General features: G+C 40.9%; 3 protein-coding genes across 3 annotated transcripts in view; 2 read left to right on the top strand and 1 right to left on the bottom strand.

The window, feature by feature from the left end:
• The first annotated feature begins 252 nt into the window (after positions 1 to 252).
• Positions 253 to 3632, top strand: LOC108247086. The gene is made up of 2 exons (XM_017434970.3): positions 253 to 741; positions 1778 to 3632. The coding sequence occupies exons 1-2, from the start codon at positions 639 to 641 to the stop codon at positions 2791 to 2793; spliced, it is 1119 nt and encodes a 372-aa protein (XP_017290459.1). The 5' UTR covers positions 253 to 638; the 3' UTR covers positions 2794 to 3632.
• Positions 3633 to 4540: 908 nt separating this feature from the next.
• Positions 4541 to 8570, top strand: ppifb (peptidylprolyl isomerase Fb). The gene is made up of 6 exons (XM_017437950.3): positions 4541 to 4802; positions 4929 to 4959; positions 6342 to 6430; positions 6524 to 6620; positions 7235 to 7310; positions 8088 to 8570. Exons 1-6 carry the CDS (start codon positions 4650 to 4652, stop codon positions 8221 to 8223), a joined length of 582 nt encoding a protein of 193 aa, XP_017293439.1. The 5' UTR covers positions 4541 to 4649; the 3' UTR covers positions 8224 to 8570.
• Positions 8571 to 8777: 207 nt separating this feature from the next.
• LOC108248892 (zinc finger CCHC domain-containing protein 24) overlaps positions 8778 to 20045 on the bottom strand; it is a 29841-nt gene continuing 18573 nt past the window's right edge. The window contains exons 3-5 of the mRNA XM_017437939.3: positions 10860 to 11024; positions 9707 to 9842; positions 8778 to 9593 (exon numbers count right to left, since the gene is read on the bottom strand). Coding sequence (XP_017293428.1) covers positions 9729 to 9842; positions 10860 to 11024 — 279 coding nt within the window. The 3' untranslated portion in view covers positions 8778 to 9593; positions 9707 to 9728. The remainder of the gene's footprint in view (positions 9594 to 9706; positions 9843 to 10859; positions 11025 to 20045) is intronic.

The following is a 20045-nucleotide window of genomic DNA, read 5'->3' as shown; positions in this document are numbered from 1 at the left end:
GTGCCTGTTACCCACCAAGTAGGTCTGTGTTTACATGCTGTAGATGTGAAAGTGGGAAAGTGGGGGAAATGGCCATATGTGGCTAAACTTGTGTTTAACTCATTGCTCTGTTTAAATTAAAAAAATAGATCTAAAGTGTCCTAACAAGACAGAAAACAAAACGAATTTGAATTAACACTTAAAACCTTTCATAATGTTTTTTTTCACGCGTGTAAACAAAAGTGTCATGGCGCAACAGAGACCGGAAGTAGGGCACAGTTCTATTTCCTGTTTTTTTACGCTGGAGGCAGAGCTTCTCACTCCGCATGGATGAACGGCAAAACACGGGTTCTATTGGAGGCAGGCAAGTCTGTAGCCTGCCGTTTGGTACAAATTCTAGTCAGGAAAAGCCAAATTTGCAATGTTTTATAATTTTCCCGTCGGTGAAAACGTCAGAAGTCGCCGAATTCTGCTCCTAGGAGCAAGGAGGACCCGAAGTTTGGGAAGAAAGGGAGCTAGTTCTGTGTGTGCTGAACTTTTCCCAGAGGATGGAATCTGGACCTATCCAGAGTCCTGTCGGGAATATCTGAAGCCACAGACCGTCCCCGCTCGGTTTTCCGTGGAATAACTGGAGAGCAGGCGAGCGTCGCAGCACATAAATGGAAAAGAGTGTTTCAAGTAAACTCGGATCCTTTGCGAACATGGAGAGGGCTGCTATCGTTCTGCGGGAGCATGATTACGTCTGTTCTCAGCCTCCTTCGGGTAAGAGTGATTTACAGCTGAGCTACAACAATCCTGCATGTTACCGTGACTCTTAACGTGGTCAGGAAGGTTATACGAGTCTACTAACTGAATACACGTACGCGAGTAGACTCCGCGTTCCCGCCGGTGTTTCCTCGAACGCACCATACGTCAGCGCGACAAAATGTAATTAAATTGTACATAAACCTGCCCTAATTTACCTCTTTAAAAAAAATGCCATAACACTACATTTAATTTAGTCTGGCGTTCTGTTGAAAGGAGTACCCCTGCTATAAAAGTAATCTCTTTGTATGAAGGAAATTTGAAGTTTTTTTGTTGTCATTAAGGATGTTTTGTTTCTGTCATGCCACTTTAATTGTAAAACTCCTCATGCCTAATCTGTTTTTTTTTTCACTCATTTAAAAGTATCACAGGCTAATAAAGGTAGTAGGGGAATTTTTAAAGGATTTAGGAAAAGGCATTGTAGTAAGTATCTGACCATATCTTTTTTTGTGTGTTGTTTTTAAAAAAAAAATATCCTCATAAACACGGCACCATTCCGAGAAATGTCTTCATTTAAATTGGAACAATGAAAACAGCCCAAAATGCTACAATACCTATGCCAGGTCTGTAAGTGGCGCTGTAACGCTGCCAAGGAAATACACCAAAAAACAGGAAACAAGGCATGGAGCATGCATGTTAAGCTTACATGAGGTCGGATTAGAGGGTGGCGCGTTGACATCACCGTTTTCAAAAGATCGTGTCTTGGCTGTTTACGCAAAAAATGCAAGAGTTAAATTTCAATATTATTTCTACTGTGGAACCTATTGAAAAATAACACCCTTTTGGGGCTCCTAAAATGCAGTTTTTGTGTGTTTTTTATTGTGATTGTGTACTAGATGTGTAACAAAAAAGATATGAAATATAAACTAATATCCATTCTAAGGGTGAATGATTTAAAAAAAAAAAGTAGAGTCTCGAAATTCAAATGTGTTTGAGATGGATGTGAAGTTTTTAAAACTGAGATTATTAACAAGTGTTATTATTCTGTATTTAGATGAAGTTGAAGGGGCATTGGAAAAAGTGCAGAAGATAAAGCAAGTGGTGTCAAGTCTCGTCCTCTATCGACCATTACTGGAGAGGTGGTGTGTGTCTGATGACGACTTCAGATATTTCACCAGGTTCCCATCCAAATGCGTGTTTTCTGTGTTTTGGACGGCCATTGAACCGACCGCATCCAGGCTCGTGTACTGGAGCAGGAGCGGACTTGTCAAAGAAGAGGACGACTTCGATTCAAGGCTCCAGCGCAAGCTTCCACTCATCGATGAGTTCTTTATGTTTTGCATGCACCTTAGCCTTGGCCAAAAGGAGGGAGTGCTGGCAAGGACGTTCGGACTGAGCCTCACAAGAGTGAATCAGATCTTAATCACCTGGGCCAACTACTTGTACCTCTTGTTGGGATCGATTGGAATCTGGATGACACAAATACAGGTTAGACAAGCCATCCCTTTCAAACTTCTGCAGCACTGCCACAATGTGAGGGTCATTGTTGCAAGCACAGAGATCGGGTGTGAGAACCAAGGAACGGATACCGTCTGCTCTGAAAAACCGTCAGGTCACACGAACGTTACCAGATATCGAGCTTTGATTGGAGTCGCGCCCTGCGGTTCCATCACCTTTGCATCGAAGTTGTTCCCTGGTTTCATGTCCAACGAGGAGCTGGTCAGGGTGTCTGGGATTTTGGACTTACTTCAGCCGGGCGACCAGCTCATAGCAGACAAAGACTTTGACATTGAGAAGCTATTGGAAGATACTGGGGTCAAACTCCTCAAGTTTCCTTCAAAGCGCAGATGTCCTATCGAAATGATGGATCTGAAAGCCCGGATTATTGACAGGCTCCTTGCTCTCGCTAAAAGAGCTGTCAGACGGGTAAAGGAGTACCAGATTTTAAACTCGCCAATACCTCTCTCCTTCGCGGAAACGTTGAATCAGATTTGGTCCTGCTGTTGCATGATGGCAAACTATCAGGGTTCTTTGGATCCTGATGGCAAGTTACTGGACTTGACAAAGTGAATATGCTGCTAGCTTAACCCATTTCACGCTTTTGTGGCCTGAGCCTCACAGGGGTTAAGTTCGGAAGATGCCTTTGTTTTATCTGCTGTCCCTCTGTAAATGTTTCTTTATAATTTTGTTTTAACCAATCCAAAAAAAGATGTGTTTCCACAAGAACTGCGTTAAGGCTGCGACTGGTTGGCGGTCGGCGTTCGCGCGACAAGGGGAGGGGGCGTCTCCAGCTGGTCCCTCGAGCACCTGAGCTGTGTTTTAACACCTGCGCAGGAGCTCTCCTCTGACAGAAAACACATTCAGGCCTAAAAGCCATGCTGGTGCCATATAATTATTTAACAACTGGTCCAAATCCGCCCGTCTCATTTCTAAAGTGTACTCCAGTCTATCAAATCATTAACGTAGGAGCGGCTGCCAAGGTGGGTACAAAGTGAGTCCATGCGGGTATTACCTGGAGTCTTGGGGTTAAAAAAAACTGCTTAACTGCAGGCTGATTACATTAAACAGCCATGTATAGAGAGCAGATGACACCTGCAGTTTTATGGCTTGAAATCTTCAGTATTCGCTCCGACGCAGAGCTCTGTGTCAGCAAACAGCCAGGAATCAGTGAGACTGCAAGGAAAATTTGCACATTTCTACAATTCTGAGTCGGCAGCTAGTCTCCAGCAAGCCTCAGCCCAGTAAGATAGGACTTTTACTTATAAAATCCTCTTTGGATTCGTTTGAGAGACTTAACAAAAAACCTATTTTCTCTTCATAGCATATATTGGAGAATATTTTCGTAAAAAAAAAAAATTCTCCCGAATGACGTGCCATTAAAACTCCACATTTGTTGATGGTATCAAGGAGAGTGCTGCTTGACAGTTTAGCTCAAAGTAAATAAAGTCACAGTGTTCTGTGTAACAAATAATATTTTTGACAGCGTGCTATAAGATGATACAAGTAATCATGAAACTGTCATGTAATTTGTCTCCATTCCCCTAATTCAGCAACACTAACGCCCAAAATCAGATTCTGACTTCAACCTTCTTATTAAATACACTAAACAGCTCCAAGAGGAATGAAGGAATTTTAGGAAGTCTGTTGTGACTCTGACTTATTTTACCTCCGTTTCATTGTGTTTAAAGTCTTTACTTTGTTGTTTGTGAACTTAAAGTGGTGAATATTTTGTCAAAGTTTTTCCTTATAAAAGTAGTGTGCAAACGTCTTGAGTCATTCTTTATTTCTTTATATTTTCTTTACTTTTTTTGTAATTCTTTAAAGTGCTCTTGATCAGTGGCTCTCCAGGGCTTTTGAAGGTCTTTCAAAGTTTTTATTTGGACTTTGTTAACTAGAACTGATTTGGATCTTTATATTTTGCTTCCAAACACACGTCAAACAACCAGAATTGACCAATTTTCTGTAAAGTAAATATCATAACAACAGTCATAAAGAAATTAGAGATAACTCAAAGCTGCACAGAATGGTGTAGTGACTATTTATGGTTCTAAAACACTTTATATTTCATTTAAAAAAAATTTTTTTTTTTTTTTGCTGTTGTTGGAAAAATGGACATCCCAGAAGCTCTACACAACATCTCAAATGTCACTAAATTAAATTAAACCTAGGGAATTACTTGAAGTTTTTAATATTTTTTAAAAATACGTAATTATGACTCGTATATATCAGACCCTGGCATATTTAAATGATAGTTTTCATCACTTTTTGCCATTCTTTCTGTTTTTGTCGCCTTGTTGTCATAATCTCGCGAGAGCTTCCAAATCGCGCGTCCCGCATGTAGCTTCCCGTGCTTCCTGTATGTGCACAAGCGCGTGTGACTTTCGCTGACCTGAGCCAAGTGTCCGAGTCCAAGCAGCTGTGTAAAGATGTTAATTTTGTCGAACAGGATAAAGTTGTGTTCTGTGGCGTTTACCGCCGCCCGCCTGTACAGCAGCGGCCCCGCAGCGGCCAACAAGAACCCGAGTGTTTACTTCGACATTGCTGCGGACAGCGAGCCGCTCGGCAGAGTTACCTTCGAGGTGAGAACATCACAGCTTTTACTTGTAGTTCCTGTCGGTGTCTGCATTCAGCTGCAGAAGACTCAGTCCGCAAAAATAATACAAGGTTATCATTTTAACCTTGCACGTTTGTGTCTCTGTTTGCAGCTCAACGCTGATGTTGTTCCAAAAACCTCAGGTGAGTATTTATTTTTTCTTATCAGATTCATCTAAAACCAGCAGCTCCATCTGAGATTAGAGACAACTGCTAGTGATTCATTTGCATTATATTCAGGAGTAAAATGCTAACATATGTGTGTTTTATATTAGTGTAGGTAAACTACAATAAAACCCGTTTACCAGTAACCTATTCAGAGGTCATGATTGAGTTTTGGTCATTTTGTTCTCTACCTGAAGGGATCTGAAGTTCTGCACTCACTTTTTAACATTAAATAAGTCCAGTGGTAAATTCAGGGAAGTTTCTAAGTTGGTAAAAACAAAATGTTTATGTTTTTGTTTGTATAAATTGTCCTCAACCTTCCAGACATTGACTGGAAACCCCAATAGGAATAAACTACGAGCTAGCGTTGCCCTTATGGACTATTTTTATTTGAATTAACCAATCTAATTTTTCTCTAAAACTCATAATACAAAATATTTGTACCTGTCTACTTCAACTCAAAGCAAAAAAAAAACAAAAAACAGCAATTTAAACATCAAAATTATACTTTAAAGCTCCAACTTCAGGATGACTAATAAAATAAAATGAAGCTCTTAGGATTTAAAAATAAAAACCCTGAATACTCACAGTGATGTAATGATACTGTCGGTAAGAACTGCAGCAAACTAGTGATGAATCTATTTCCTAGGAAGTTAGTCCCATGGCTTCTCTTCCTATCTGTCAGGAATAAAGAACAATTACAACAGAACTATTTAAAATAAGTAATAATGATAGCATCCACTTCTCACATCATGTATTCTTTGCATTTATTGTCTTGTATGAACATGTCTGATTTGAAATGGTGTTCCTGTAGCTGTCACCAGCATTCTGCATGTTAAATGTGCTTCAGACAGGCAGCAGTAATAAACACCTTAGGCTACAACAGCAGCATGATAAAACATGCAGGTGTAGTTCTCCTCCGTTGAGATCGGCTTCGCCGCCTACGTCAGTATACCAGATTTCCAGCCATGAAGTGGTGTCTACCCTGCTACAAAAAGGGACAAAAGAGGTGATTTTTATAGGATTTTTACTAAAAAACAAATACCACCTCTCGAAACAAGAGATCAAATAGAAAACATAGTGAAGCTGGTGGAGAAACAGTGGAGACTGGATAACCCGTCTCTCTTCATAAAGGGCATTTAACAGCCTTACAAACTTTATTATTTCCCCTGACTGCTCATCAGTAGCTCCGTGCGCCTCCTTTCTAGATGTAACGTTGAAAGACCTAAAGATTAATATCAAAGTATTGACGATTCCTATTTGCTGCAGCCCCGTGACGAAATAAGCCGTCCACTTTTAATGCTGGATACTCCGTGCGAGATCCCTCAGGCCGTGATTATGAGGAGTCATTTTTCCTGCAGAGAACTTCCGAGCGCTGTGCACAGGAGAGCACGGCTTCGGTTTCAAGGGCTCCATTTTCCACAGGGTGATCCCTCAGTTCATGTGCCAGGTAAGTTGTTTTTATTCTCTCTTTTTCAGCCTAACGCTCGCTGTTTCAGTGGGGCTACAGGGGATGTGTGTGTGTGTGTCTGCGTGGCTGCAGGGTGGAGACTTCACGAATCACAACGGAACTGGGGGGAAGTCCATCTATGGACGCACGTTTCCCGACGAGAACTTCAAACTGAAGCACGTCGGACCTGGTAAATCAAAAGTCTCGCTTTAAACACGAACGGACAGAGAATTAATCAGACAAACCTGTTTGGTAAAAACAGGGAGAAAATGCTTTTACCAGAAAAGTTATTTCGGTGTCCAAAATCAAAACCGTCTTTTATTTTGGTATCAAAATCAAGTTGTAGCTTTAAGACATTAGAAGTGACTCTACAGGATAATGGATATACATTGAAGCTTTAATGTGTGTGGTTGTAACGTCCAGATTTATCAACTATTGTAAATTTCATGTAGGTAATTTTTAAAATCAAATTACAGCCAGATAGATTTCATGCAGTTTGATCTGAATACTGTATTTAGTCTTTTAAAGGTCATGTTTTCTGTTTCAGGTGAAGATTAAATTGTTAAATCAGTCATGCTAATTTTTTACCACTAGGTGGCAGCAGTTGTACAAACATATGAACGTGTTTTAGGGCTTGTGATCATCGGCCTCCAATTAAAACGAGCTAATTTTGTAACTGTAGCTGTTTAACGGTATTCTGTTGTATAAATATATGACTCAAGTCTCGTCACTTCAGTCCAGCTCATTACATCCCTGTTTTCGTGCCTTTTCGATCAAACAGAATCTAAATCTCTCCTGTTTTAGGCATCTTGTCTATGGCCAATGCTGGACCCAACACCAACGGATCCCAGTTCTTCATCTGCACCACTAAAACAGAGTGGTAGGTATAGGCAAAGATCACTAAATCTGTTGATGCTTCCAACCTATTTCAGCAGTGTTTTGCTTTAGTTAATGTCTAAAACTAATCAGCCTGTAAGGATATGGAAATCATGTTCAATAAGCATTACATTAGCAAAAGTTGTGTAAATGTAGCAAATACATTGTCACCCTGCCTTTTCATACAGCTTTACATTTTATTTGGGAGTATATTAAATATAAATATGGAGTTACCATTCAGTGGGAAATAAGTATTTGTTGTAGTCATAGTAGAAACTCTGTTTTTGTTGTTATTCAGTAAACAATAGCTCAGAATTTGTAGTTTGATCTTATTTCTGCAGCTTTATTGCAGATTTTACTGGTTTTGTTTTTCCTGCAACAATGTGGGTTCAGCAAAGGATTATTTGCTTTCCTTCTACAAGATTATTAACATAAAATGTCTATTTTTCTCCCAAATTTGTATTTCTGCAAAAACAGTCACATTTACAATTTACTACAAGTCATGAATGCAGCGGTGAATAGTATAAACATCCCAAACATGGAAAGATTTTAACAAATGTTAGCACAGTAAGCTCCACACTACATGGGCTTTGAGCAATATTACTCTTAGCATCATTTCCTGCCTTTCAAATTTATTACTGATGGTTTGTTTAATCCTCAGACGGATTACTTCTTGCCTTCCTCACAGGGGAGCATTGCATATTTTGACATGAAAGCATGGTGGCCCTGAAGTCGGACGGTCTGACACAGCGATATTAAAACACATCTCTTCTTCACCCAGGCTGGATGGCAGGCATGTTGTGTTTGGCAGCGTGAAGGAGGGAATGGACGTGGTCAAGAAAGTGGAGTCCTACGGCTCCCGGTCTGGGAGAACCTCCAAAAGGATCACGATCACAGACTGCGGGGAGCTCCAGTAGGCGCGCGCTCGCAATCTGCTGGAGTCTTCACAGAGGAGTCCTTTGTTTTCAAGGCGCAGAGTGCTGCTTTGCTTCGGTGAAAGTAGATAATCACTGGAACACTGCAGTGTCAAAAAGCTGTGAGTTTTCCTCAGGTACTAATGAGCCGACGCGACTGTCGGGGCTAAAGCGTCGTGAATTTATCGAGCTGTAAGTTAACGGGTTTTAGGAGAAAGGTGGCATTAATTTGAAAAATAAAGTAATTGTGTCTAAGCATGCGAGGTGGAGTTTATTAACTCGAATGTCAAACATCCCAGAGAATCTGGTCCTAAACTTACTGAAATAAAGCTGACTGAGGAAAAGCTCTAGTTGCTGTTTTTGGGGAATATTTTATCACCGACTGACAAATGAGTTCAGGGTTTTCACCCCCCTCCCCTCCCTCCATCTGCTCAGTCATCTAATGATGATATAAGGATGTATTCATTCAGCTGAAGTTTGTTTAAAGAACAGCAGAAGGAGTTAATGCAGAAACCTCCCTCTTTGTTAATGTGAGACGAAAACACAAAGACGATAAACATCTTTAAATGCATTTTAATGCAAGAATACTCGACACAGAACTTCCTCAAGTGTTATTCAAGTTAAGGCACATTATATGGGATTTCACATATTTATAAGCATAAAGAAAACTTTTTATTTCCATTTAATAACTTCAGTAAAAATATAACTGAGCAACAACTACATACAGCTTTTCACTTCATACGTTGTGATTCCTGATTTCTTTCCGATTTTTTTTTTTTTTAAACTTCAAATGATATCACCACTTATAAATGACATCTTGGTGAGTTATTTTCCCACCCTGTGCCCAGATAAAACTTTAACTGGTAGTCAAAATAAAAGTTTTAACCGTATTTTAAAACGTTGCCTTTTAAAAACTACCCGTCAGCTGCGTTCACAACAAATTGTTACACTTATTATATAAAGACTAGCTGTTATTTGGCTAATAACTCCTTCCCCAAGTGTAATATTCAACAAGACTACATGGCTTCAAAATGTATTCAGGAAGTAAATGTACAGCCAGAACTGATATTCCAGACCCACAACAGAAACGTGTGAATACTGCATAACTTTCTTAGTAAGGAACTTGCATATTTTATACAGAAACAAAACATAAGATTTACAGTTATGTCTCAAACATACAAAAGAGAAAAGAAAGAATTTTGTCTGATTTGTTGAAGGTTGAGAAAACGAACACAAAACCAGAAGTTTCTGAGTTCACAGTCTGTGCCGTTCTTGGTTCAGAGAGAAGATTTCACAGAAAAACGCTTTAAGGACATCCTCGTTTCCACCCAGATGTTCTCTCGACACTTCTAACCCAGAAAGTGCCTGTAGTTCTGAGAGAAGAATAACGTTGTTAGAGTCGTCACAATCCATAATGATCATTTAAGTGTTCAGGAACTGAGGATGTTACCGGTTCCTTTTCGTAAACCCTTGAAGGAATACGTACATGGCGGCAGGTGGGGGGTGTGTTATTGCACGCGGCGGCAGTAGTAGCCGAGGACTTTGCATTTTTCACACAGATGCTGCGGATGCTCTTTGCTCTGGTCCGACACGTCTAGGCCGTCCGGTTTCTCCAAAGGTCTCTGCGACACAAACGAGCAGGGGGGGAAAAAAAAAAACGAGAGTTAACGCCACACGCTCCCAGACGCAGCCGTTGGCGCCGCTGAAAAGTTTGTGTAACGCAGCACGTCGGCCATTAAGATGCTAACGTTTTATGGACGGACGTAAAAATTTATAAACAGCTAGTTATGTTTTAATGTGTCCCAGATGTTGTTTTGGATTCAAATTTTACGACCAAAAACAAATTTAGTTATGGGAGCGGGCTCTCATGGTGCCTGGATGACAACTTTAACAGCGTCTTTGTGCACGGATGAGTTTAAATAAGCTTAATCTCAATTAAACAACAAAAATCAGACCAAGATCATCTTGTTTTGTTGGCCAGATTCATGGAAGACTGATGGGCCTTTTTAGCCTTAAAGTCATCGATCCACTGTGAAACAAAAATAAAGAGAGGGAAGTTTTTTACTTTAACAAATCATCTGTTTTTAGTGTGTGGAAACAAATCGAGCTAACCTGAGCCTTACTAAGCACAACCTTGTTAGCTCCACGGACCGGTTCACTACCAGACAGTATTCTCACGGGCCGGCCTTTAAAGGTGTGGCGGAAGAATACAACAAAATAAAACGATACGACCGGGTTTTTTTAAAAACATAATAAACGCAAATCCAACGTGTCCTTACAGCTTTGTTAGCTGCGTTATCATCATGAATAACAGCCTCTCCTCCCCTTGATGTTCTCTGGTCAATATGGCGATGTAGAAACATGCCCTTCAAAATAAGAGACACCAGAAAGAATACAGCTCGCCATAACGCTGAGTCAGTGGGAGCCCTGAGCCTGTTTCTCAGTAACCATACAGTCCCATCTAGGGCTTCCAGAGACGTTTGTTTTTTACTCGTTTTGCTGCTTGTGGGTTTGTTTTTAGCGGGAACGGATCACGTGACCTCGATGAGCGTTCTGACACGCATCAAGAGTGAGTCAAAGACGGATGTAGTGGAGAGAATCTGGTCGTTTTTCAAAATAAATGTCAGCTCAGAGGCTACCTGTTTGTGAGGGTAAACGTTGATGTGGCACTTGATGCACTCCTGTCCCATGTTGGCCCAGGAGTTCCCGCTCATCCACTTCCTCTTGCATTTCGGACATTTGTATTCCCCGAAGCACCTCTTCTTCCCCTGATACGGAGTCAGGCCTTCACCTTTGGGCCGCGCCTGAAACGGATCGATTGTGTCGTAGATTAATGTGGAATTCATTTTTTCCATTAAGTTTGATAAATGGTGATTTGTCAACTTGGGGGATCGTTTGATAACTTTAAATGAAAGGCCTGTGCATTCCCTGAAGTAATGCATATTGTCTGTTGTCTTTCAGGCCACGGTTTTAGACGGAGACGATCTTATGTTGAGAAGCGACGAGTTGTAGCCATTTTGTCAAACCTTGAATATAACCTTATGAGCAATCTCATGCCATACCTTGCATAATCTGTTAGCACTCGGAATAGGTAGATATACAGCCAGTAATGACTTTCTGGGAGTGTCACTGCCAAATGTTGGCAAAAAAAACAGGGTTGTATCCAATATTTAATGTAAAGGTTTTAAGAAAAAAAAAAGTCGTGCTCAAACTACGTGGTAGGGAAGATGCTCAGCTGCTACTGCACCAAACTTTAACTCAATAGCTGTAAAACTGACAGAATTAAAGCCGTTTTTATGTTTTCTAAGGTCCGTTGGCTGTGGTGGCCATTTTGAATCAGATTGACTCCAAAAGTTAATCATCTGTAGAAGCACATCCAATGATTATTCCCTGAAAGTTTCATTAAAATCTATCCAGTGGTTCATGAGATATTTTGCTAACAGACAGATATAACTCAACATAGTTGATGACAAAACTTTAAACAAGGGTCATCTGCAATCTTCTTGCACTCAGAATATGTGTTGGGGAACCAAATTCTATGTCGACATCTGTACAGCCGGTCGAGTTGTAGCCATTTTAGGGGTTTTTATGGTCAGTTGTTTGTGGCAGCCATCTTGAATCAGGTTGACTCCAAAAGTTAATCAGCTGTAGATGTACATCCAACGATTACTTTTTGCAAGTTGCATTAAAATTCATCCAGTTCGTCAGGAGAAATGTTGATAACAGACAGACATGAACACAGACATCTGCAAAAACATTACTGCCCACCTTCGCCTTTTTGGCTGCGTGTGATAATGATCCCACTGACTGGGACTTGAAACATAAAAAATAAATGACAATACATTGAAAGAATCCGTTTTTTGCCATTATTGAGCTTGTGCGAAACCCAGCTGAGAGATGAAATCCTCAACAGCTCCGTCAACATTTTGGCCTTCGCCTCTGAGCACTTCTCCGAGGACCGACCGGCCTGTTTGGTTTCTTTGGACAGAAGCCAATTCAAAGCTCCGTGTGATTGCAAGGGGGAAGTGATATCAACCCTGTTGGTGGTCAAGAGAGCTGAGTTTTGTTTCCGAAAGAAAAAAAAGAAAAAAAAAGAATTATTTATAGTTTCTCTGTACAAGTTAAAAAAATACTTTGAGGTCTGATTAAACCTTACATTGCTGAGTGAGCCTTAGATTATCAAAAAAAGAATAAAGAAAAACCCTCAGATCTAAATCAGCTGTGAGTTTAAACATTTAAGCTAAATTCAAATACATTGGAATATATTGTTTGGTGTCATTTGTTTGTTGAGGGGGGAAAGAAAAGGGTTTCATATTTCTCATTAGAAATGAACTCCCTGCCTCCAGCTGTGGTCCCGGGGGACCATGAAGGGGGCCTCAGCCCACGGGGCGACCAATAGGAGGGGCCCTTCTGCCATCGGACAAATACTTGGGGCTCTCAGTCATCCCTCCAGCTGGCCCCAACTCACCAATCAGAGCATAAAGATCTGAGCAGGGGAGGAAATAAAACCCAGATGAACTCTGCACTTTTTTAACATGACAAAATCCGAAACTCGTTCCAAAATATGGAAGGAAAAAAAAAACAGATCTTGACTAGAATGTTTTAAATTAAAAACATCTTGGCTAAAAAGCAGGGCACGTTCAAAATTAGGAGCGTGGCTTAGACTTCGCAGCTCAAGCCCACGTCCATGTCATTTCCAGGACATTTCTGAGCACGCGGGGAGGCGTTTGTCGGCCGTGCGCTCGCGTCACTCGGCCGCCCCGCGGGACACCTCGGGAGGTCACGTCGGATGGGCCGCTCGCGCTTTCCCAGGCGCCTGCAGCGGCGAGCCCACGGATCGCCGCCTTCCTGAGGGAGGAAACAGCTTTCGCTCTTCAGAGCAAACTAAACAAAACGGTTCCCGAAATTCTGGAGCCCGCAGGACGTCGAAGGGGGCATCGCACGCTCCCGAGTTTCCACCGGTCTCATCAAAGATACCACGCAGATGAGACCCTCACTTTTGACCCGACAGTTATGGGATGCTCGAACAGGACAGGAAGGACTGAGCGCAGGCAGAGAACTCTGTTACCAGGCAACTTGTGTGTTTACTGTATCACACCCTTTATATCACATATTAGGAGTTTTGTCTGTATAATCATTAAATTACGATAATAAAAAAAATATTTTCCATCACACATTAAAGTGGAGGATTTTAAACTAAATGGTTCTAAGGGCTCTTCCATAGACGATCTTAAAATGTTCTTGATTCAATTTGGTCCAGAAGCTTCAAGGGCTTTCCTCCTGATCTGATAGGAACAAAGAGGGGACATATCAGCTGTCCAATATGCTATAATTAACTAATATTTATGTTTTAATCTGGATTTGGTTTAGATTTTTATTAGCTAACATTACAAACTGTGTGCTTAAACGCTTTCATTACCATTTACGATAAATTTAATGTATCATTTTCTCACATTGCATTACTCAGCTGAACCAATCAGCACATTCACATTGTTTTGATCACTCTAGAAAAGCTCTTACACTAAAGTTGGAACTGCAAGGGTCGAATAAAAGTAAAATGGCCACAATTTCAGCAGAGAGAAGAGGAACCGAGCTCAGATAGTTGTAGGGGCTGTGAAAAGGCTCCTGCAGTTTACTGCTGAAAGCATCAAGTTGTTAAACTTAAAAACTGACATTATTTCAACATTTTAGTTTTAGTTTTTTTTTTAATTAAGACGATATTATGATTATAATCAGAAGGTACTACTCCACTTCGTCAACATAAAGTTTGCTTTTATGAGCACTTTGCAACTAAAAAGGAAGAATCTCTGTTTCCGTCTTTATTTTTGCTTTAAGCAAAGAAAACCAAATCTGTCCTCAACATTTCCGAACAAATGCTCATCAATGTGCACAGTCGCATACCTTCTCAACCAACTGGAAGTTTTCGTAAAGTTTTCCAATCACGTCGAAGACTTTCGCGCCGACACGAAGCTGGCATCTTATCTGGATCTTCTTATACCGATTTCTGCTGAAACGAGACTCGGACTGGTTTTAAAAAAACAAACAAACTGGCAGCTCTTCACAAAATGGCACATCCCAAAGCTGAACCCACTGCTGTCAGCGCCGAACAGAAATGGGTCGGTAGATGGTGGTAATGCTCTTTGTGATGAGTGATAATCTGAAGAATGTTGAATCGCTGTTACAGCTATTCATGCAGCTGTTATTGAATCCTAAGCAAAGACAAAATGTTACATTAGATTAGATTAGATCGTCTCGGTTCATTGTCCGGGGCGTGTAAACTTATTGACCAGTCTAGAAATTGATAAATGATAGAAAAACAAAAATACACTGAAGCAATATAAAAGTAAAAATGAACCCGAAGCAGATTCTTCACGCTCGAGCACAGATTTATGCAATTTGACACTAAAACCAGCCAAACTGACAAATTAATGGCAAATTGATTTGTTTAAATTTTTTACATGTACCGTGAACCTAACTGCCATAAGCCGGAGAGAGAGAGACAGAGAGTGATGACGAAAGGCCAGATTTGAAAGCTGCAGCAGATAAGTTTGGACAAGATCCTTGTAGGCTGATGAGAGAGGCCCAGGAGGTGGCTGCCATCATCTGGAAACCATCAAGACAAACAATGGACCACTCCAACCCCCTAACCCCCTGCCCTCCTTCCTCCCTCAGTCATCCACTTTCTCCTCCGCTCCCATGAGACCGTCAACCTGGTCAGGAAAAAAAAAAAAAGAAGGGAAAACACTGGATACCATGTGGTCAATTACTCAACACTAACAAACCCAGAGTGCTCTCTCTCTCTCTCTCTCTCTCTCTCTCTCTCCCTCTCCCTCGCTTGGTTTAATTTGTATCAGACCCCCGCAGTATCACAGAGCAACCCGGCTGTTACCAAAGCAAACAAGAACCGAACGTCTGACCTGCATTTTACCAGCATTACATCGCCTTTGTTTTCCACTTCTAACGGCACACGAGTCGCTTTCTGACTCAAAGGGAATCTGTTATTTACTGGACCTTTACAACTAATGAGTTGATAATAATGTTAGAGCAATATGATTTAACAGAAAGGTTTTTATTCATTTATCTTTTCATATAATGAGACGACTGTTTGCCAGAAGTGAAAAAATTAATTGCTCAAGCAACATTTACTGATTATGGTGTTATACCTCTAACGTTTTATTGCTTTTTTCCCTTTTAAAAGTAAATATCTTTGATTTCTTTTTTTAAATTATCGCAGAAAACATGTCAGTTGGGATCACCAGTTTATACCGATTTTGTCCTAAATAATAAAAAAGAAATTAAAAAGGAATCAACAGGTCTAATCTTCAACCACAGCACCATTTTGGTCGTTATCCAACAGCTTTAAATGTGACAAACAAATGTTCTAAAATATTCTGTCTGTCTCTCATGAACCACTGGATGGATTTTAACGAAACTCAAATTAATCACTGCATGTACGTCTACAACTGATAACTTTTGAAGTCAACCTAATTGAAGATGGACGCCACATCTAATTGATCTATGACAGATTTTTTACAGATACTGAGCTCAAACTTGGTGTGGTAGTGGCTGAGAGTCATCTCTAAGACGTGCTCCAAGCGCTAACAGATCACACAACAACTTTGTTTGAAGGCATGGAAACCAGCAGGTGGTATGTGTTCTTTCAGGGAATGCTGCTCTCATTATAGATTTGAATAAAGCATTAAAAATAATCATAAAAATGACATTTTGTAGATAAAAATTAATGTTTGAGGGTTTTTTCCCCCCTCTCTCTGCCACTAATTTCTAAGTTCTTAAACAATAAATATTTAGTTTGAGAAGATCTCCTCAGTAATGTGCTTAAGGCATGGCTAGAGATGTAAATTCACCAGCTGGACTTGTCACCGCATAGCTGCTTTTGCTGTGAAATGCCCGCCGAAGTCCACGTTTCTGTCTCCAGCGGAGGCCTGAAAGACGACAAAGGTTTTCCACCGGCCTCGCAACAATAAGCCCAAACTACCATTTCGGAAACGCGACGTGACAGGCCTGCCTCACCAGTGAAAGCTGCAGCAATACCTCCCAAACGAATCGGGGCTAAAAGCTCTGCTTACAGAAACATAAACTGACTCTTTGAGCACGTACAGTGGAAATCGTGCACACTTAAGTTCCTGGCTGCACTAATGACAAATAAATATGTTTGGATATAAACAACTGGAGGCTGAAGAGCAGATGATTGGTTTTGTGTTTTCTACTCCAGATTTTTCATCCATCACACCCACTTTTTTGAGAGCTTTCAAAGCCTTTAAACCAGCAGAATAATACCCCCCACACACACACATTTATGGCATTATAGTTCTTAGCGTCTATTTCTCCCACAGCTTTCATTGCTTTTATTGGGGGGGAGGATACGCTGCCAATACGCACTCTCAGTCCAGAGTCTGACTAAGCTGCAGTCGTGCTGATGACATATGCAGCTGTAAACCAGCATCGTGTTTCACAATGAGTGAATGGCAGAGGCAGGTGGGCTGGCAGACAAACAAGAAACGCAACAGTGAAATATTTCTAACCTAATGAGCAGAGAAAGCAGGTTAGGGAGGTTTCCAGCGTCTGTAGCAAAAGAAAAACAATAAAAAAAAAAAGATGTCATGCTGCATTTAATATAAAACAGGCCCACTTGTCCATTTCGTTCAACTCAATTACCTGCAAAAATGGGGGAGGGGGAAAAAAACTTAAATCTCAAATCTCCAGAAACGTAATGTCATTTAAAAACATGCAAGCACACAGAGGTTCAGCTCGGCAACGGTTTGCCTCCGAGTCCATTAGGCTTTGAGCAGATGACAGACGCAGTTTATCAAAAGGAGTCCGTCTACCCCACATTCCAGGGTTTTCTCTATATCTTGCTTGTCGTCCTCAGCAGATGTTCGAGCCAAAAGCAACAGACAGCGTACAGCCGACAGATAAGACAACTATCAGCAGTAAAAACAAAAGAACCAGAGCCACAGAAATTCGTCAGTGTTGAAGACTTCCTAGTTTCAAGCTGTGCTTACATGCTTTTACACCCGAGCCTAAGACTTTTTCTGGAATTATCACCATTTGTTCTGAATTTTGTAGTATATTTAAGGATTAATCTTTTGGAAGATACTTATGTGGCAAAATCTGAGACAACATAACATCCATTTTATATTTTTGCAAAAAAAACATTAGGTGTCGTCAAGCAGCGGGTTATCTCATCTTAGATTGAGAAAAGGAGTACCGTGCTAACCAATTTGAAGGAATGCAATATACAGTACATCCCACATCCCTCTCTGCTGTGCTTCAGCTCTACCTCTAAACTCCTTTGCAGAAGAAACTCGAGGCCAAGAATATACTTTTAGTTACGTCCCAGCAAATTAACGATGACTACTTTACGTAACCAGTTTTTTGCTCAGAGTATTAGTTGCAGATGTCTTTTTCAAATTTCAAACTAATCTCCTTCATTGTTTCCATCCTGGATGTCCGGAAGTACTGTCCCATCTGAATTTGTAAACTCGACTTTAATCTTCTGGTAACAAGCAAAGCGCACAAGCAAGTATGTGATGAATTACCCTGACAATGGAGCTGTTTACCCATGTCGGGTGCAGTCAACAAGCAACAGCACAACCAAACACTGGTCCTACAGCAGGGATTTGGTGTTTGGTGTGAAGCGGAGTGGTTGATATTTGCGTTTTTCGTCTGTAGATGGCATTACATTATATTTTACACACTGGGTCTTCGAGCATACTGAAGCTAAAAATATCTCTGTTCACTCTAAGACCAAATATAAATCAAGGAATTCCTTCTGTAATCCCTGCAATTATTAGAAGTTCCCCTGTCCGAAGCGATTATTGAAGCAGGCTTTTCCCCTCCATTCAAACATGATTAAACTGCAACTGTAAAGACATACGCCCACTTCCCGCACTTCCCACTGTTTCCACAAACACACAGTAGATGTGGCTGTCTCTGGGCGGCTGCGCTTTGAGCTTTTAAACTCGGTGTCTGATGGTAGCTTCTCCGCACAGGCAGAAAGACGGAGACGACTCCGGCCAACAGAGCCGTGCGAACAATACGGCCCGACTTCCTGACCTTTGGTTCCACAGCCTCTTCACAGAAACAATGCTCCACTTATTTATTCCAATCCCTTCCCGCCATACACCCGTTTACTGTCTGCGCTCTGGCTCTCTTGTGCTCCCTAGGTTCAGCTACTTAATTAGCAAAAGTAATTAAAAGGTTGTGACCTTGGGTTGGAAGGTGAATGTTGTTCAACTTGAACATGCATGCTTGTGTGATTGAAACATCTTAAAAAGAAAAAGGGAAATGGATATCAGCTTTGAAACCTTATTCAATTCCAAGTAGGACTTAAAGTAATATTTTCACAACCCAAATGGTGAGACATCAAAAGCACACCCAAAGTATGAATTTCAGCTGCCTTGAGCTGAAAATGCCTCAGATGCCAGTCAACAAGAACAAAAAGCAGCTTGTTCATTCGTTACAGCCTCGGAGAAACGGTGCAACCGAAGGGATGTTTTGTCACGACGACTCCGCAGTCGTCTCTTTTTGATTTGAAATATTAACAACACACGACAACATCTGACATCATCTTCAGAAAAAGCACTGGAACAAGAACGAAGAGATGGTTTCCAGATTTTGCGCCCTTCAAAAGACGTGTCTGCGGAGAAGGGTCGCCGTTTGAAGTCGTAACCGCCTCTCCAGTGTGCTCTGACATGTATACCTCAACGCTAGAAGTTCAGTCGTACCCAGATGAGATGTGCTGGCACTTTTAAGTCTTCAGCCCTTTTTAGCACGAAGCTTTAAGGCTTGATGGGGGCTCCTCAAGACCCTGAGATCTCCTGTGAAAGTGTCGGGAGCTACAAAGTCATGGAGACTATTTTCTCCACATTCTTTACATTCCTATAGGGCCTGTCTTCTATACTGAACTGAAGCAATCTTCTCATTGTTCTCAGTGATAAGTCACAGAACAATGCATGATTCAAACTGGAAAAAAAACATCCTTTTCAATGAAAAAAAAAGCTGTTTACTAAGCCGCTAATAGCAAAATCAGAAGTTTGACATAAAAAACAATTACATAACACATGACTAAATTATTGATGGCTTCTTTATGTAGTTATGTGAAGAAGGTGAGAAAATGCCCCAACGACTAACTGTAACACTCACTGATGATGATGCTGATGATGATGAAGGCTCACTATTTAATTTTTTACCAAAAGTGTGATCACACAATGACAAATAGTTTTGTTCCTGTAGATGAAGTCAGATTGGCTTTCTCCAAGACAATGTTGGTGCGTTCTGTTTGTACTTGGAAGCTGGAATTTTCCAAGTTGGAAAAAAAATTTAAAAAAAAATCGACTGGATTGTTTTCCAAAGTTGAAAACTTGGAACGTTGGGAGTTTCCTGACCGGTCCTGACCTCAAAATCTAGCAAGGCTGTCTCGAGCATATAAAGTTATGATAGCGTCAGTAATAAACTTTTTATTTTCACTTCTGTCAGTTTGCATCTCAGTAATCCAGTCACACACAGTACTTTCCAGCCACTATTAGTGACCATGTTGGCTCAGTGAAAAGCATTAATATTAGCTTGTATTGCTTATGGTAGTTAGCCTTTGTTGCTGAGCACAAGAATTTGTAGGGATCTGGAGTTTTAGCCCCACCTTGGGGCGGCTCCTCTAGTTCCTATTTTCACAGGTGATCCAGATCAGGATAATGAAGACTGCCAGTACTTAAACCTCCAGTTGAGACAAGACCTTCGCTGGAGCATCGAACCTCCTGGGTTAGATTCGCAGCCACCGTTTTCTAACCAAGCTTGGTAACTAAGTG

Source organism: Kryptolebias marmoratus, linkage group LG17, assembly GCF_001649575.2.
Source record: "Kryptolebias marmoratus isolate JLee-2015 linkage group LG17, ASM164957v2, whole genome shotgun sequence".
NCBI classification, from domain to species: domain Eukaryota; kingdom Metazoa; phylum Chordata; class Actinopteri; order Cyprinodontiformes; family Rivulidae; genus Kryptolebias; species Kryptolebias marmoratus.
This window is presented reverse-complemented; position numbering and strand designations above follow the sequence as displayed.